Here is a 15,862-nt window from a genome sequence, read left to right on the forward strand (position 1 = left end):
GGCATCTGCTGTGTAGAACGTGTGCTTGATGGGTTGGCAGTTCATTTCACTATGGCTACCCCAGATTAATAAAGGGACTTAGCCGAAAAGAAAATAAATGACATTATTTTTATTCAAATTAGCATTTGTTCATGTTTATTTTTTTTAAACTTCTTTCAATTTTATTTAATGACAATATTAATTACATTTAATTAATTATTTGCTATTTTCTAATGCATTCTCTACACTAAATTTCCCCATAACATTCCCTCATGGGCCTCTGGGTCCCCCGACCTCAGATTGAAACTGGATGTCCAACAGTGGAGCCCAAACTGCAATATCAAATCCGAACGCACAGATGGCGCTGTTTCAGCGGTTTCATCTTTTCATGCCGCGTGGAGTCCGAGCAGCGTAAATACATCCCTTCCGTATTTCCATTCTAAATTATTCCACGTTGACAAACACTCAGTTTTTGTAGCACACTGTGTGTGTTGTTATTGTTAACCGCAAGATGGATTTCACAATCCGGGCCGCCACGCTTGAGGACTGTAAGGACATCTCTCGGATGATACTGGTGAGTCGAGTCCATGATGCGTTCTTCCGCGTGTCATATGCCTGCGTCCGTCCATTTCTGACTATTTTAAAACTGTTTGGGGAAAAAATGAAACGGTGATCATTTGCGTCATCGACAGCATGCGCAATCATTCAATATCCCCCAAACACTGCTGTTGTGCTGTGCGCACGTGCGTAAGTGCATCAGTGTCGATGGCAGAGTTACAGTAAGCCATGTTTGTTTGGCACACTGTAACCTGACACTTTCCTGTCATTGAGCCCAGTGGACGGCAATGTGCGGCAGACTTCACCTGTCAGCCAGCCGCAGCGACTTCTGCGTTTTGAATCTCGGAAACTGCGCGATGACGTCATCTTAAAGATGAAAGATTGAAGCTCAGACGCCGCTCTGCTACATTAAGCAGGCCAGTGTAACGTCATGGAATAAATTAACCTCATTACTAAAACCTTGTTATTTATGGTGCAAATGACAATTGAAATTAATAACAATATTTAAAAAAAAAAATCAAACAGATTTTGAATGTTTGAAGTTTTGAACAGCAGGAACAACTGAGGCAAAACTTAATATAATTCAAAACCCAACACAAAAATGGATGATTCAGTAGGCCGACATGTAAATTAAATCTATAGCTTTTCAAGACGCTTTTCTTTCAAAGCAAAATTCTGCAACCTGGTTCACTATACACCAGAAAACTGTGTGACTTTAAAAAGAAAAGGCTTTTTAATTGCATATCAGTTATTACTTACTTATTTTTTCAATTCAGAATTACAATATTTTCACTTAAAAAACACTAAAATAGTTATTTTGGTTGGTCTTTGAAAGACAAACATTTGACAGGCTAATAAATTATAGACTTGGATGTTAAGGCCGACGTCAATGTCCAATCTAAAATCAACCAAATATCAACGTCTAACCATGTTACACCTTGACATTGTGTGGACGTTACCACTATGACATCTGTCATACGTTGGATTTTGGTCAATTTCCAACACAACCTAAAATCAACCAAAATCAACGTAATTTGACTTCTTTATTGGACGTCAAAATAATGTTGTCCTTAGACGCTGGCTAGAAATTAGAATTTTGGTCACCTGACGTCACAACTTAAATCTAACCTTATATTAATGTCTTATGATGTTATGTGCCTGCTGGGCATTTAAGTGTATTAAAATAAAATGTGAACACTGCTGCAATGCACTCTGAAAAATGTATGGGTCACTTGAGATAAAAAAAGCGACATATATGAAACATGTAACAATTAGAACAATTGTAGCACATAATTAAAAAGATGTTTGTCTCATATGAATTTACTCAGCTCTCACTACAGGCCCGAATTGACTAAATAGGCAAAGATGTTGAAGTAGGCGTTCTTTTATCATACTGTTACGCCACACTGAGACAATATGTGAAATTTATCATCTTAGCAGCTGTTTTTATTGTGAAAAATCATCTTATATGTCGAGAGATGAAGGGAAATTTTATTCCTCTATGCTTTCCAAATTCATGACATCTTTGTCATGTATTAAATAGTCGCAAAATCGAAAAAATAAAATAAAATAAAATGTCACAATGGGCATAGGAGAATAAAGTAAACTGTTTAAAATTAACTGTTTGAATTGTTTAAACTATAGGAATTGGCAGAGTTTGAAAAAGTTTCTGACCATGTCAAGATCACACAAAGAGGTAGGCCTGATTGTTAAATTTCTCCACTAAAGATAGATTGATTTGCATGGAGTAGTTCATGACGTGGGTTTCTGTAATAAGAGATCTGTAACCAAACATACTTCTATTACTATAGATCTGGAGCAGGATGGATTTTCCAAAAACCCTTTTTTCCATGGAATTATTGCTGAAGTACCAGAACACTTAAAGTCCAGAGAGGGTAAGAGTAAAGACATATATCACTATCTACCTCCATTGTTATTTAAACAGATTAAAAACTGCTGTCCTCCTGGATGTTTGTTATCTAATCTGAGCATGCGTGTCTTGCCTAGCCTGAATGCATGGTTGTTACATAAGCTTGCTATGCCATTTTTTCTCCTCACATTTAGTCACAATATATGCCATAACCTGTGAATAAATAATGTCATGGGATTTATATACAGTTGAAGTCAGAATAATTAGCCCCCCTCTTTACCCCCCCCCCCCAATTTCGGTTTAATTTTTGTTTAATTAATGTTTTTATTCTAGCCGAAATAAAACAAATAAGACTTTCACCAAAAGAAAAAATATTATCAGTCATACTGTCAAAATTGCCTTGCTCTGTTCAACATCATTTGGGAAATATTTAAAAAAAGGAAGAAAAAAAAAAATCAAAGGGGGGTTAATAATTCTGACTTTAACCGTATGCAAGTTAATAGAAGGAGCAATTTAAGTGGAAGAGGAATTGTGTTGAGTAAAAAAGTCAAACAAATATAATAAGGTTATCATCAGAATTTCATATATTGTTCATTCAGTGCATGCTTTTTATGTGCTTTATACAATGACTGGCCACTTTATTAGGTACACCTTACTAGTACCAGGTTGGACCCCTTTTTGTCTTCAGGACTGTCTTAATCCATTGTGCTATAGATTCAACAAGGTACTGGAAATATTCCTCTGAGATTTTGGTCCATTTTGACATGATAGCATCACACAGTTGCTGAAGATTTGTCAGCTGCACATCCATGATGTGAATCTCCCGTTCCACCACATCCTCAAGGTGCTCTGTTGGATTGAGTTCTGGTGACTGTGGAGGCCATTTGAGTACATTGTAATGTTCAAGAAACCAGTCTAAGATCATTGGCACCTTATGACATGGTGTGTTATCCTGCTGGAAGTAGCCATCAGAAGATGGGTACACTGTGGTAATAAAGAGATGGACATGGTCAGCAACAATACTTAGGTAGGCTGAGGCATTGACACGATGCCCGATTGGTACTAATGGGCCCAAAGTGTGCTAAGAAAATACCCCCCAGATTATTACCACACCACCACCAGCCTGAACTGTTGATACAAGCAGGGTGGATCCATGCTTTCATGGTGTTGATGTTAAATTCTTACCCGACCATCCGAATGTTGCAAAAGAAATCGAGACTCGTCAGACCAGGCAACGTTTGTCCAAACTTCTTTTGTCCAATTTTGGTGAGCCTGTGTGAATTGTAGCCTTAGTTTTCTGTTCTTAGCTGACAGCAGTGGCACCCCGTGTGGTCTTCTGTTGCTTTAGGACATCCACCTCAAGGTTGGACGTGTTGTGCATTCAGAGATGCTCTTCTGCATAACTTGGTTGTAACGAATGGTTAATTGAGTTATTGTTGCCTTTCTATCAGCTGGAACCAGTCTGGTCATTCTCCTCTGACCTCTGGCATCAACAAGGTATTTGCGCCCACAGAACTGCCGCTCACTGGATATTTTCTTTTTTTCAGATCATTATCTGTAAACCCAATAGATGGTTGTTTGTGAAAACCCCAGTAGATCAGCAGTTTCTGATATACTCAAACCAGCCCGTCTGGCACTAACAACCATGCTACGTTCAAAGTCACTTAAATTACCTTTCTTCCCCATTCTAATGCTCGATTTGAACTGCAGCAGATTGTCTTGACCATGTGTACATGCATAAATGCATTGAGTTGCTGCCGTGTGATTGGCCTGTGATTAATTGTGATTAATGAGCAGTTGTACCTAATAAAGTGGCCGGTGAGTGTATACAAGTCATGTGTGTTTTATTTTTTTCCATTAAACTGACAGAAATGATTTGCGTGTGTGACTCTTCACAGGTCACACCAAAGTCGGTTACTCTCTGTACTTCTACATGTACAGCTCATGGAAAGGTCGAGCTGTGTACATGGAGGATCTGTATGTGATGCCAGAGTTCAGAGGTAAAAATAAAACACTGTGTGCTTAAATTTAAGATGAACCTTAACCTCTTTGACTGATTAATGATTTTCTGTGAGTATTTCCAGGCAAGGGCATTGGCAAGGCTCTGATGGCCAAAGTTTCCCAGGTGAATGCTGTTTATTTGTGCTAGATAATTGAAGCATGTGGCATCCGGTCATAATAACTTAGCAAAGAAACTATGATTTAACCTGCTGTGTAGACTGTGTAAATCTGACATGTTTGTGATCGTGCTCCTCTCAGCTTGGTCTGGCTGCTGGTTGCACTCAGCTCAACTTCACTGTGCTGGACTGGAATAAGTCATCTCTGGACTTCTACCTGAAGCAGGGCTGCTGGGACGTGACCTCTGAACTGGGCTATCACTGCATGCGCTGTGAGGGTGAAGCTCTTCAACACTTGGCACAGGGAGAGCTTTAAATGATCAAACACAGATTTCATTCTCAACTCCAGCCAGTTACACATTACTTGAGAAGCACAGGAAGACAGTAAAATAAGCTGACAATTAAAATGGGCAAAATGAAAGAAATAAACACGCTCATGACCTAGTTAGATTTTAAATACACATTACTGAAGGGGTAGTTCACCCAAAATGAAAATTGTATGGTAATGTTGATGTTTTTCTTGATTTTTCCTGTAAAACTTTATTTAAAGGTGACCTATTATTCAAAAATCACATTTATTAGAGGTTTAAACAGTTTTGTAGCAGTAGTGTGTGAAAATAACCAGCTTCTAATGGTAAAAATGTATTAAGTTTATTTTTTATAGTCACATTTCATATAAACAGTCTGCAGAAACACTTTGATTGACATTCTCCCTTTATAAGTGTCATCGCTGTGGAAAGCCTCGCCCGTTAGTGATGATCTCTCTTTTTAATTGGCATAGAATGATAGTCTTGTTTTTGAATCTGCCACTATGCTGCCACATAGACATTTGCAGCTCCACCCCCCACAGCACATCTCATTTGAATTTAAAGTGACAGTCACCAAAATGACACAATTAGGATCAAAGCCTAAAAGGGGCAGTTCCATAGAGTTAATAAATAAAACATTATTTGTGGCACATTTTGAGCTCAAAGTTCACATTCACACTTAGAAACTTATTTTACATCGCGTAAAAAAGGCATAAAAGGTCCTCTTTAAAATTTTCTCCAACATATTACTTTGGCTGTACTTCTTTTTAGACTGTGATTTTGAGTTTTTTGTAATTAGTTCCAGTTATGGCTAATATATATGCACAAATATATTATTGTAAAGCCTCCTGTTGAACATATTAGTTTAAAAGAGAGATTTTTGAGGGCTGTACCCCAAAGTTTTAGGCTGCGTATTCACTGAAGTGTTTTTGCGCTTCAGAAACAGAAGCGCTCAGCTATGGGTGTTTCTCCAACTGTTTTAAAACTTTTTTTAAAATGCTGAGCACACACACTGCTAAGCATAATAGAGATGCTCAGCACCTGGATACACTGCCAGCATTTTAAAAACATGGTAATTCCATTAACAACAACAAAAGAAAAACAGCTCAGCTCAGGAAAAACGCTTTGGTAGAGATGTACTCTTAAGAAGCAAAACAATCAGTCTGTGCTGGAAACATTGACTACATTTATATGGACATCAGTAATTGAATTGTTTGCCTTAATCTGAATAAGACAATAATATGATTAAGGTGTTTACATGAGTTGCTCTTTGAATGTTTCTTTTATGATCCCATTTTACATGTTATAGCGCATAATTTGATTAACGTCATTGCGTCACCATGTGTTTCATTCTTAATTTGTCGACTATAACTGCAGTTTGGCACTTTCATTCAAGAACATTTCATGCATGCCCCCGTGACAAATGAGATATTGGATGAGAGTATGAACTGCTGGAAGTATGAATAACTGTTTTATTTAAATGCAATTTGATACCGCACACCGTAAGGCAAAAAAAACTCTTCATTTCATGTCAAACAGCCGTGTGTATAGACTGTGCTGTTGCAAAATTCAGTGAAAATCCTACACGATGGTAATAGTTTGATTGCAATGTTTACATGTCTGTGCTGCACTTCAATAATGCAACTAAAATCGGCATACTCTGCATGTCTTAATCCAATTTCTGTTTAGTTCGTTTATGACTTTAGTTGGATGAAATTAATCAAAAATTGCTAATTACATGGTAGACTCTTAATCAAAGTATTGTCTTAATCACATTAGAATCATTGATGTTCATGTAAACATACCCAATGTATACAAATCGATTACCAATTGCATAAAATAGTTGTATTATATCATTACACTGCAAAAAATGCTTTTCCTACTTAGATTTGTCTTGTTTCTAGTACATATATCTCGAAATTCTGAAATAAAAAAAGCATTTTTTAGTTAATCAAAGAATGTTTTCTTTTTTAAGAACTAATATGTCAAAATTAAGTGAGTTGTTCCTTAAAGCAGCAAAATAATCTTGTTTTTATTCAGACATAAGACTATTTAGCTTCTTTTAGGGAAAAACTCACTTCATTTTGACAATATTTCTTAAAACAAGACAATAGTTTTAAGTTCATCATTTAAGTTGTTGTGGTGTAGCCTGTATGTTGCCTTTTGACTTTTAAAGTTAGCTTGCATATTTTAGAATACCAAAGACCTTGGTGTCAGCTAAAAACTTATCTTTTATGTTCTACTGAAGAGGTCCTGTACGTGTACAAAATTTTCATATTTGGGTGAACTATCTTTTTGAGGCAAAATGAGCTGAGAACAACAACCAGCAGAAGCTTATTTATGTTGCATCAAACCATGCAAATGCATTAGAATTTTAAGTAATACCGATTTATTGTGCCCTTTAAAATTGTGATTCTGTCCTTACCAAAGATTCAGAGGGGCACTTTTGTTGGTCAAATTAGGACATCATTTTCTATCGGATTTACATGAGTGAAAAGAGTGGAGACAGTTACAGTTGATGTTGTTATCATTGTTTGTATTTACACTTGTTGGTTTTAGATGATATATTTAAGCTGCCATTTTATTGTATAGCCATATATTACATGTCATTTTGTTTACACATTTGAGAGCTTGTTTAACCATCTAGTCATCCTTGTTTACGAATCCAAAATCCTACTATAATGATGTTCCTTGACTATATAGTAAAATCTTGATCTTTAGACAAGAGCACAGCGATCTGTCCATTTACACTATATACGCACAGAAAAACACCATTTACTTCTCTCATCAAGCATTTGGTAATGGTCACCACATTTTTGTCACAACAGTCAAAAGCTTGTCGAAAACAGGAAAAATGCACTAAAATTGTAAATAAGTGAAAACGTTCGAGGTTACTAAAGTAACCCTTCGTTCCCAGAGGAGGGGAACGGAAGCACTATAAGTGGATTTGATGTTCTAAATCCACGTATGGGAGATTCTGTTCAGAAGCTACTCGTCTGAAAGAGTATTGAACCGGCCAATTAAGAATGAATTGGCAGCGCAAGCCTGCGCAGGTGTGCAGCATATGCAATCAACTGAGTATATAAGAACACCTGGCGCCAGTAGACGCTATCCTTTTTAAGCTGAAGAGACTTTTAACAGCTAAGGGACAGTCATTATGGCGACGGAGTATAGTGCTTCCGTTCCCCTCCTCGGGGAACGAAGGGTTACTTTAGTAACCTCGAACGTTCCCCTTCGGGGGAAACTCCAGCACTATAAGTGGATTTGATGTTCTAAATCCACGTATGGGAGCCCATTGAAAGCGCCATAATGACTGCACCTTACCAACACCCAACATGAGAGAGCGGTCAGGCAAGCGTGACGCACCCAGATCATGAGAGGCGCGGTCCTCCAACGTGCCCTTGGCCCTAACTTATCCCACTTCAAAAGAAGTTTTACGGAATAGGTATATTTTTTGGGGAGTCGCTAGCGTCTAGATAATTCTAGGAATATACAACAGTACGTTGGGAAGCGTGCCATCCCAGTAGGGAGGACGCTGCGGAGACCATCCGCACCCAATAGGGAGAAACAAATGGAATTACATATGGACTAACCCTGAAAAGGGGGAGTGCGCATAAGAAGGTGGTTAGCAGATAGGGAAAGCACGGGTCCGCCCAGGGGGGGAGCTTAACCGTGGCGGAAAGCATATGGGGATCACCAGCGGGGATCGGCCATAGCAGGCACCTATACCCAAAACGCGGGCTGACCAGCGGGCAGACCTACAACGTAATGGGCCAGCAAGTGACTCCTCCGCTGAGTCAGTGCTGGGGGCCTTGGAGGAATTTGCAAGGCTCACCGAATGGGGAACTTTACTGACAGACAGAAGGGTGCACATCTCTCCGTGTTAGGGAAAAAAGGCACCGCAAGCGTGTACAACACCTACCAAGTTGTTTCCTCAATCACCAAAGGTACCTAACACCCTTGAGGAAACCGGCTCCACTCGCAGATTACAAAATCTTGCAAATGTGTTGGGTGTCGCCCAGCCCGCAGCTCTACAAATGTCTGTTACAGAAGCGCCGCGCACACACGCCCAAGAGGATGCAACGCTCCGAGTGGAGTGCGCACGCACTCCCGGGGGGCGCGGCTGACCTCTGCTCAAATAAGCACATGAAATGGCCTCCACAATCCAGTGGGATAAACGTTGTTTAGACACGGCACTTCCCTGCTGCCGTCCGCCATAACAGACAAAGAGCTGCTCAGAAGATCTAAAGTTCTGAGTACGATCCACATAAATGCGCAGAGCGCGAACTGGACAAAGTTAGGACAGGGCTGGGTCTGCCTCCTCCGGGGGCAGCGCTTGCAGGGTTACTACCTGATCTCTAAGGGGAGTGGTAGGAACTTTGGGCACATAACCCAAATTCCAGGCACGAGTCACTGACCGAAAATGCCTCCAGGTCCCCGACCCTCTTAATGGAAGCCAACGCGACCAGCAGAGCTGTCTTCAGGGGCAGAAATCTTAAAGATACTGTATCGAGTGGCTCAAAGGGATCAAATCGCAGGCTCGTGAGAACGAGGGCGAGATCCCAAGAGGGTGTGAGAGGGGGGCGAGTTGGATTAATTCGCCTAGCGCCTCTGAGGAACCGGATGATGAGGTTATGCTTTCTCACGGTGCCGCCAGCCACCGCGTCATGGTGAGCGGAGATGGCGGCAACGTAAACCTTGAGAGTGGAGGCAAGATCGGGGGTCTTCTTCAGTGAATAGACTCCACTTCAGGGCGTAGGCGCGCCTCATAGAGGGGGCTCTAGCCTGAGTGATGGTATCAACCACCGCGGGCGGCAGGTTACCTAAGTCTTCCTCGCGTCTATGGACCACACGTGGAGGTTCCAGAGATCGGGTTGAGGGTGCCAGACGGTGCCTTGTCCCTGAGAAAGTAGGTCCTCTCTCAAAGGGATCTGCCATGGGAGGGCCGTCGCGAGGAGGGAGAGCTCTGATATCCAGGTTCGGTTGGGCCAATGGGGCGCAACTAACAGAACCTGTTCCTCGTCCTCCTCGTCCTCCTTGCGTATGCCCCGAGGCTAGCTGTGGGCCAGTGCATCCGTGCCGAGAGAGCCCTCGGTAAGGGAGTAAAACAACTGGCAATGAGCGTTCTCTGGGGAAGCAACAGATCGATCTGGGCCTCCCCGAATCGCGCCCATATCAGCTGGACAGACTCGGGGTGGAGTCTCCATTCTCCAGAGTGAATCTGCTGCCGTGAGAGCACATCGGCTGCACGGTTGAGCATACCTGGGATGTGAATGGCGCGCAGCGACTTCAACCGCGGGTGACTCCAGAGGAGCAGACGGCGGGCGAGCTGAGACATGCGGCGAGAGCGCATATCCCCCATACGGTTGATATACGCCGCCGCCGCCGTACTGTCCGTCCTGACCAGCACGTGTTGCTGCTCTAGCACCGGAGAAAAACGGCGGAGAGCAAGAAACACTGCCAACAGCTCTAGGCAATTAATATGCCAATGCAGCTGGGCACCTACCCACAGGCCCACAGCTGCATGCCCGCGACACACGGCATCTGTCCCAGAGCATCTGTCGAAACAACAACATGACTGGACGCCTGTCCCAGAGGCACACCGGCCTGCAGGAACGAGGGGTCGTTCCAGGGGCTGAGGGTGCAGCGACACAGCGCAGTGACAGAGACTCGGTGTGTGCCCGCATGCCATGCGCGTCTCGGAACTCGATCCTGAAGCCAGTGCTGAAGTGGTCTCATATGGAGCAATCCGAGCGGCGTGACAGCCGCAGCGGAAGCCATATGCCCCAGGAGCCTCTGAAAATATTTCAGTGGGACCACTAACTTGCTGTCGAGCTCCCTCAGACAGTTCAGCAGCAGGCGAGCGCGCTCTCCGGAGAGGCGCGCTACCATGGTGACCGAGTCCAGCTCCATTCCGAGAAAAGAGATCCTCTGCACCGGGGCGAGTTTGCTCTTTTCCCAGTTGCAACCTGCTCTTTTCCCAGTTGCAACCTGCAACCCCAATCGGCGAAGATGCCGGAGCACCTCGTCTCTGTGCGCAGTCAATTACTCCCGAGAGTGGGCTAAAATCAGCCAATCGTCGAGACAATTGAGTATGCGGATGCCCGCGAGCCGAAGGGGCGCTAGGGCACCCTCCGCGAGTTTGGTGAAGACCCGCGGAGACAGAGAGAGCCCGAAGGGGAGGACCTTGTACTGCCATGCTCGACCTTCGACGCAAACTGCAGAACTGACGGTGGCGTGGAAGAATGGAGACATGAAAATACGCGTCCTTCAGGTCTATGGCTGCAAACCAATCCTGAGGGCGGACGCATCAGAGGATGCGCTTCTGCGTAAGCATTCTGAACGACAGCTTGTGAAGGCAGCGATTCAAAACGCGCAGATCTAGGATTGGCCATGACTAGGGTTGTAACGGTATGAATTTTTCACGGTATGATAATCGTCTAAAACAATACCACGGTTTGACGGTTTCGCGGTATACGGTATGTTACAAATGTTACAAAATAATAGAACAGTGAAGCAAATTTGACTTTTTCCAAATATATATTTTTAGTTACTATAAACAACCACTTACAATGAACAAATAAAAATAAGAAAATAATAAATAATGTGTCAAAGTCCAAATAAAGTCCAAATAAACATGGTGCAAATCCTCAGTAAAAAATAGATATAAATATTTACTATACTATAAATAGTTACATAACGAAACTAGATTCAATATGGAACATCCTTAGGTTCTATGTGCCAGCATGGATTTGGATGTGGTTGTATGCAATGCAGACAAACAGCTGCATCTTCATTTGCGTCTTTTGAAAACAGCAAGAGCAGCAGTTCGTCTTTGCTGTGTCACTGTTTTGTCATGTTTCTGTGCTGCTGTGCATGCAAAAGTACTTAGTATGAGAATTATTTCATGCAAAACTTTTTTTTTTGCGTTTTATTTAGCCGCGCATAAATGTATGCCTTTCTCTCATTCCGTGTTGTTCAAAAAGCTTGGTCCACAAACAAAAGCGAAACCTATGCTTATTGGTTGTGATATAGCGAGTTTGAACCAATCTGGGCATGAAGGAGGGACAATGCATCAATGTATCATGTCTGATTTGTCCGGAGACACAGTGACGAGCATTTCTTTGTCAAACCTTCGGCGAGGAGCAGGTATGGATGGCACGGCGGGCGGAGCGGGCTTACGGGGCCGCCGATTAGACATCACCCATCAGACTGCTCTCTCACTGCCTCGAATTCCTGGGTGAATTTGCAGACTGTGTCGCCGACCGGCTTGGGATATGGGCGAGTCAAGAAAGCGGACTTTGTCAACTTCGCGCATATCAACCAAGTTTTGTTAGAGGTGGGGCTCCTGGACCACTAGTGTGGACATCGTCCTCCCCAAAGCACACGCAGCGGACTTAGTAGTCCGAAGAGCTTAGTCGGCTGCGGTGCGAAGCTCATAAGCCTGGGTTGGACCCACCCTCGTGCAGCTCGGCCAGCGCCTGCGCTTGGTAGCGCTGGTTGGTGGCTATCGCATGCAAGGCGGATACAGCCTGATCCGTAGCTTTGTAAGCTCTAGCTCCGAGGGAGCCGAAAACTCACAGGCTTTGGATGGGAGATGAGGCAGACCCCGCCAAGAAGAGGCCCTGCGCGGATTAACTGCCATCGCACACTCAACCTGAGGAATCGCCACATACCCCCTGGCCGCTCCACCACCAAGAGTGGTGAGGGTGGAGGGACACGCAGCACGAGCAGAAAAAAGGTGCTCTTTAAGACCGCGTGAGCCTACTGTGCGTCGCCGGGAAGAAGGGCCCCTCTAGTTGGTCTGGCCGCGGAGCTGGGGGATAAACCATCTCCAACCCACGGCTGAAGCAGCCCGAGAAAGCACGGCTAACACGTCCGTTTCAGTATCCGTTTTGACAGCGCTCACCTGCCCGAAGGGGGCGAGCGGGTCCGGATCATCGTCGGACAATGAAAGCCCACCCTCCGATGCCGCGGAGGACATCTGATCTCCGGTGTCAGCGAGCGTGAGAGCTACCATCTGATTAGAAGGATCACTCCCAGCGCCCGAAGCTTGGATGGAGCGCTTGGAGGAGCGAGAGGCACTCGTTCGCTCGAAGTGGCTGTAGACAGCAGGAGGAACCCTCTTGAAGCTCGATCAGAAAAGTCTCTGAAGCGAAAAGGATAGCGTCTGCTGTTGCCAGGTGTGCTTATATACTCAGTTGATTGCATATGCTGCACACCTGCGCAGGCTTGCGCTGCCAATTCATTCTTAATTGGCCGGTTCAATACTCTTTCAGACGAGAAGCTTCTGAACCGAATCTCCCATACGTGGATTTAGAACATCAAATCCACTTATAGTGCTGGAGTTCCCCCCGAAGGGGAACCTGTTATTGGAACCATGTTTGGATTTTGCTTTTCTGAATTTCTTACTTTGCTTTTTTTTTGTGCATTTCGCCTTTTTGCACAGTTTTAGCAAGCTGATGTTTTAGGTTTATTGGCAAAAATTATTTTGGAACTAAATATTGTGCTGTTACTAAATACATCTTGAACACGAAAGACATGCAAGTACCTCAGTCTATCATTTTAGTTACCTGTAACTTGTAATATTCTATGACCTAATAAAATGGTACTGTTATTTTCTAGCACTTTAAAATACACTGTGTAGCCTCATAGTGAAGACGATGAGCAAAAGTGACATTGTTACAAGCTGCTGTATCCAATGTACTGTGGATTCTGACGTTTCCTCTGTCCTATTGGTCATCAATAAAAGTAGATTTACGCCGTTTTTGCAGCATGTGTTTTCACTTGCCCAAGCCTTTAATGCTATGTGATGTAGATTAGTGTTGAACAAAACTATGCACATCTAATTCTAAAATAAACATAATTAATGCCATCAAAGCTCCCTTCTGCATCAGTGACCATAGAATAGTGCAAACCCAATAACAAAAACTCCAGAAATGTAAAATATGATTAATATGTCTTATTCACACAATGTTTGTTACATTGACTATAAACTTCAGTATGTTGTGCTTTATTTCATTGCATGATGTCATTATTTCCTGAAAAAAGGCATTTTAACAACTTGTAATAAATTGTCATAATGAGTAATTTAATTTTTTTAAAACAAAATGTGTAAAAATGTATGTTAAAGAATCTATTGTTTAAATTGCAAAACTGTCAAGAGTCTATTACACAAACATAGCCTACAAGATCCATAATTTCCTTCAAAAAAAATAATTGTAAAAAATAAAAAAAAAATCTAACTGAATGCTTTGGTTCCTAAATATGCATTTTTTTTTATTTAGATCGATCTGCTTTTGTCCAGCTGTATATATTACAGTTGAATCTGTGAGTATTATATTAGAATTATTAGCCCCCCTGACTTATTAGCGCCCCTGATTATTTTTTCCCCCGATTTCTGTTTAATGGAGGGAAGATTGTTTCAGCACATTTCTAAACATAATAGTTATAGAAACCTATTTCTAATAACTGATTTACTCATCTTTGTCATGATGACAGTAAATAATATTTTACTTGATATTTTTCAAGACACTTCTGTACAGATTAAATTGAAATTTAAAGGCTTAACTAGGCTAATAAAGTGAACTAGGTAGGTTAGGGAAATTAGGAATTAGGCAAGTTATTGTATAACGATGATTTGTTCTGTAGACTATCGGAAAAAAGAATTGCTTAAAGGGGCTAATAATTTTGTCCCAAAATTGTTTTTTAAAAAATTTTAGCCGAAGAAAAAAGATTATCAGACATACAGTGAAAATTTCCTTGCTCTGTTAAACATCATTTGGGAAATATATATATATATATATATATATATATATATATATATATATATATATATATATATATATATATATATATATATATAAATAATAATAATCAAAAGGGGGATAAAAATTCTGACTTCAGCTGTGTGTGTGTGTATGCATATATATATATATATATATGGAGGATCATTCGGTTAGTAATTGTGCTTAATCTGCAATTTTGCTGTCGAAATCAATGCAAGAACATTATTGTTTTTAAATTAAAATATTTTAATCAAGTAAAGACGGTGGTAAAGAACATTGAACATTCTTTCTTTTTTTATATCCATCTCCAAAAATCATGATTTTGTGCCCAGACAACCTTCCTGTCTGTGTCTAGATGTATCTGAATTTCACTCTGTCACTCATTTATTGGGCGGTCAGACTCACCTGCTTTTTTAATGTTTAAGTTACCGTGTCACTGATAAACAAGTTAATTACAGTTAACCTACATTTAAATCAGTGCAAGTTGACACTGTGCATTAAAATTTTCTAATGTTGTGCATTAACATGCACTTTCTCAAAAACAATCGCGTATGTTTACTGCCCAGGTCATTGACTACAGAGAACGGCAGAACTTTTTTTTTTTTTTTTTTATGTAAATCATTGTTTTATTTTTCTTAATTACCAATTGGGAGTCTTTTTTGTAGAAACCCAGAATGTGATTCATATGCGACAGCACACTCAGCACATTTATAATTAAATGTAAAAAATTTGTTGTATTTAAATTAGTATTATTAATATTATCATCATTATCATCAATATCTTTATTATTGGACAAATTTTGGAATTATTGCACTAATATTAACATATCATTTGGATTAGCTGGGTCCACAGAGGTGTCTCATTTAATTGACTGTTCTGCCACCAAACTTCCGATCAAAAACCTTTCGTTTAAATAGACACCAAAGCCGATAACAACTATTAGTATAATGACAAGATTAAGCTTTGCAAAACAACACTTCAATTAGCCTAATTAAACACTGGGTGTATGTCAATTTACAAGCCTAAAGATGTAAAGATGCTTTTTGCACAGTGAAGTGTACTGTCAACAGCGAGACGGTATAGCTCAGAATGGTCCAGAGTCCTTTACAGAGGGTATATTTAACTGTTTGCATAATCATATCAGAAACTACAGATGGCGCTGTTTCAGCAGTTTCATCTTTACTTGGCATGGTGTGAGTGTCAAAGCAATATAAATACATCTCTTCTGTATTTTTCCATTTC

The 15,862-nt window shown here is 41.3% G+C and overlaps 1 protein-coding gene across 6 annotated transcripts; it reads left to right on the forward strand.

The window, feature by feature from the left end:
* Positions 1 to 342: 342 nt before the first annotated feature.
* sat2a.1 (spermidine/spermine N1-acetyltransferase family member 2a, tandem duplicate 1) lies at positions 343 to 13,597 on the forward strand. Of its 6 annotated transcripts, none has more exons than XM_073908345.1 (7): positions 343 to 553; positions 2,182 to 2,233; positions 2,349 to 2,432; positions 4,306 to 4,407; positions 4,492 to 4,532; positions 4,667 to 7,847; positions 13,063 to 13,597. In XM_073908345.1, the coding sequence occupies exons 1-6, from the start codon at positions 491 to 493 to the stop codon at positions 4,838 to 4,840; spliced, it is 516 nt and encodes a 171-aa protein (XP_073764446.1). In that variant the 5' UTR covers positions 343 to 490; the 3' UTR covers positions 4,841 to 7,847; positions 13,063 to 13,597. The 6 variants fall into 6 exon arrangements, with proteins under 6 accessions (XP_073764446.1, XP_073764445.1, XP_073764444.1 ...); XM_073908344.1 differs by having other exon boundaries at positions 4,667 to 7,836; XM_073908343.1 differs by having other exon boundaries at positions 4,667 to 7,784; positions 13,153 to 13,597.
* The last annotated feature ends 2,265 nt before the right edge of the window (positions 13,598 to 15,862 follow it).

Source organism: Danio rerio, chromosome 7, assembly GCF_049306965.1.
Source record: "Danio rerio strain Tuebingen ecotype United States chromosome 7, GRCz12tu, whole genome shotgun sequence".
Taxonomy (NCBI): Eukaryota; Metazoa; Chordata; class Actinopteri; order Cypriniformes; family Danionidae; genus Danio; species Danio rerio.

Excerpts from the sequence above, each read along its gene's own strand:
- sat2a.1 (XM_073908345.1), top strand. The coding sequence starts at position 491 with ATGGATTTCACAATCCGGGCCGCCACGCTTGAGGACTGTAAGGACATC. Across the intron at positions 554-2,181 it reads ACATCTCTCGGATGATACTG|GAATTGGCAGAGTTTGAAAA; the intron begins GTGAGTCGAGTC and ends TTTAAACTATAG. Across the intron at positions 2,433-4,305 it reads ACACTTAAAGTCCAGAGAGG|GTCACACCAAAGTCGGTTAC; the intron begins GTAAGAGTAAAG and ends GACTCTTCACAG.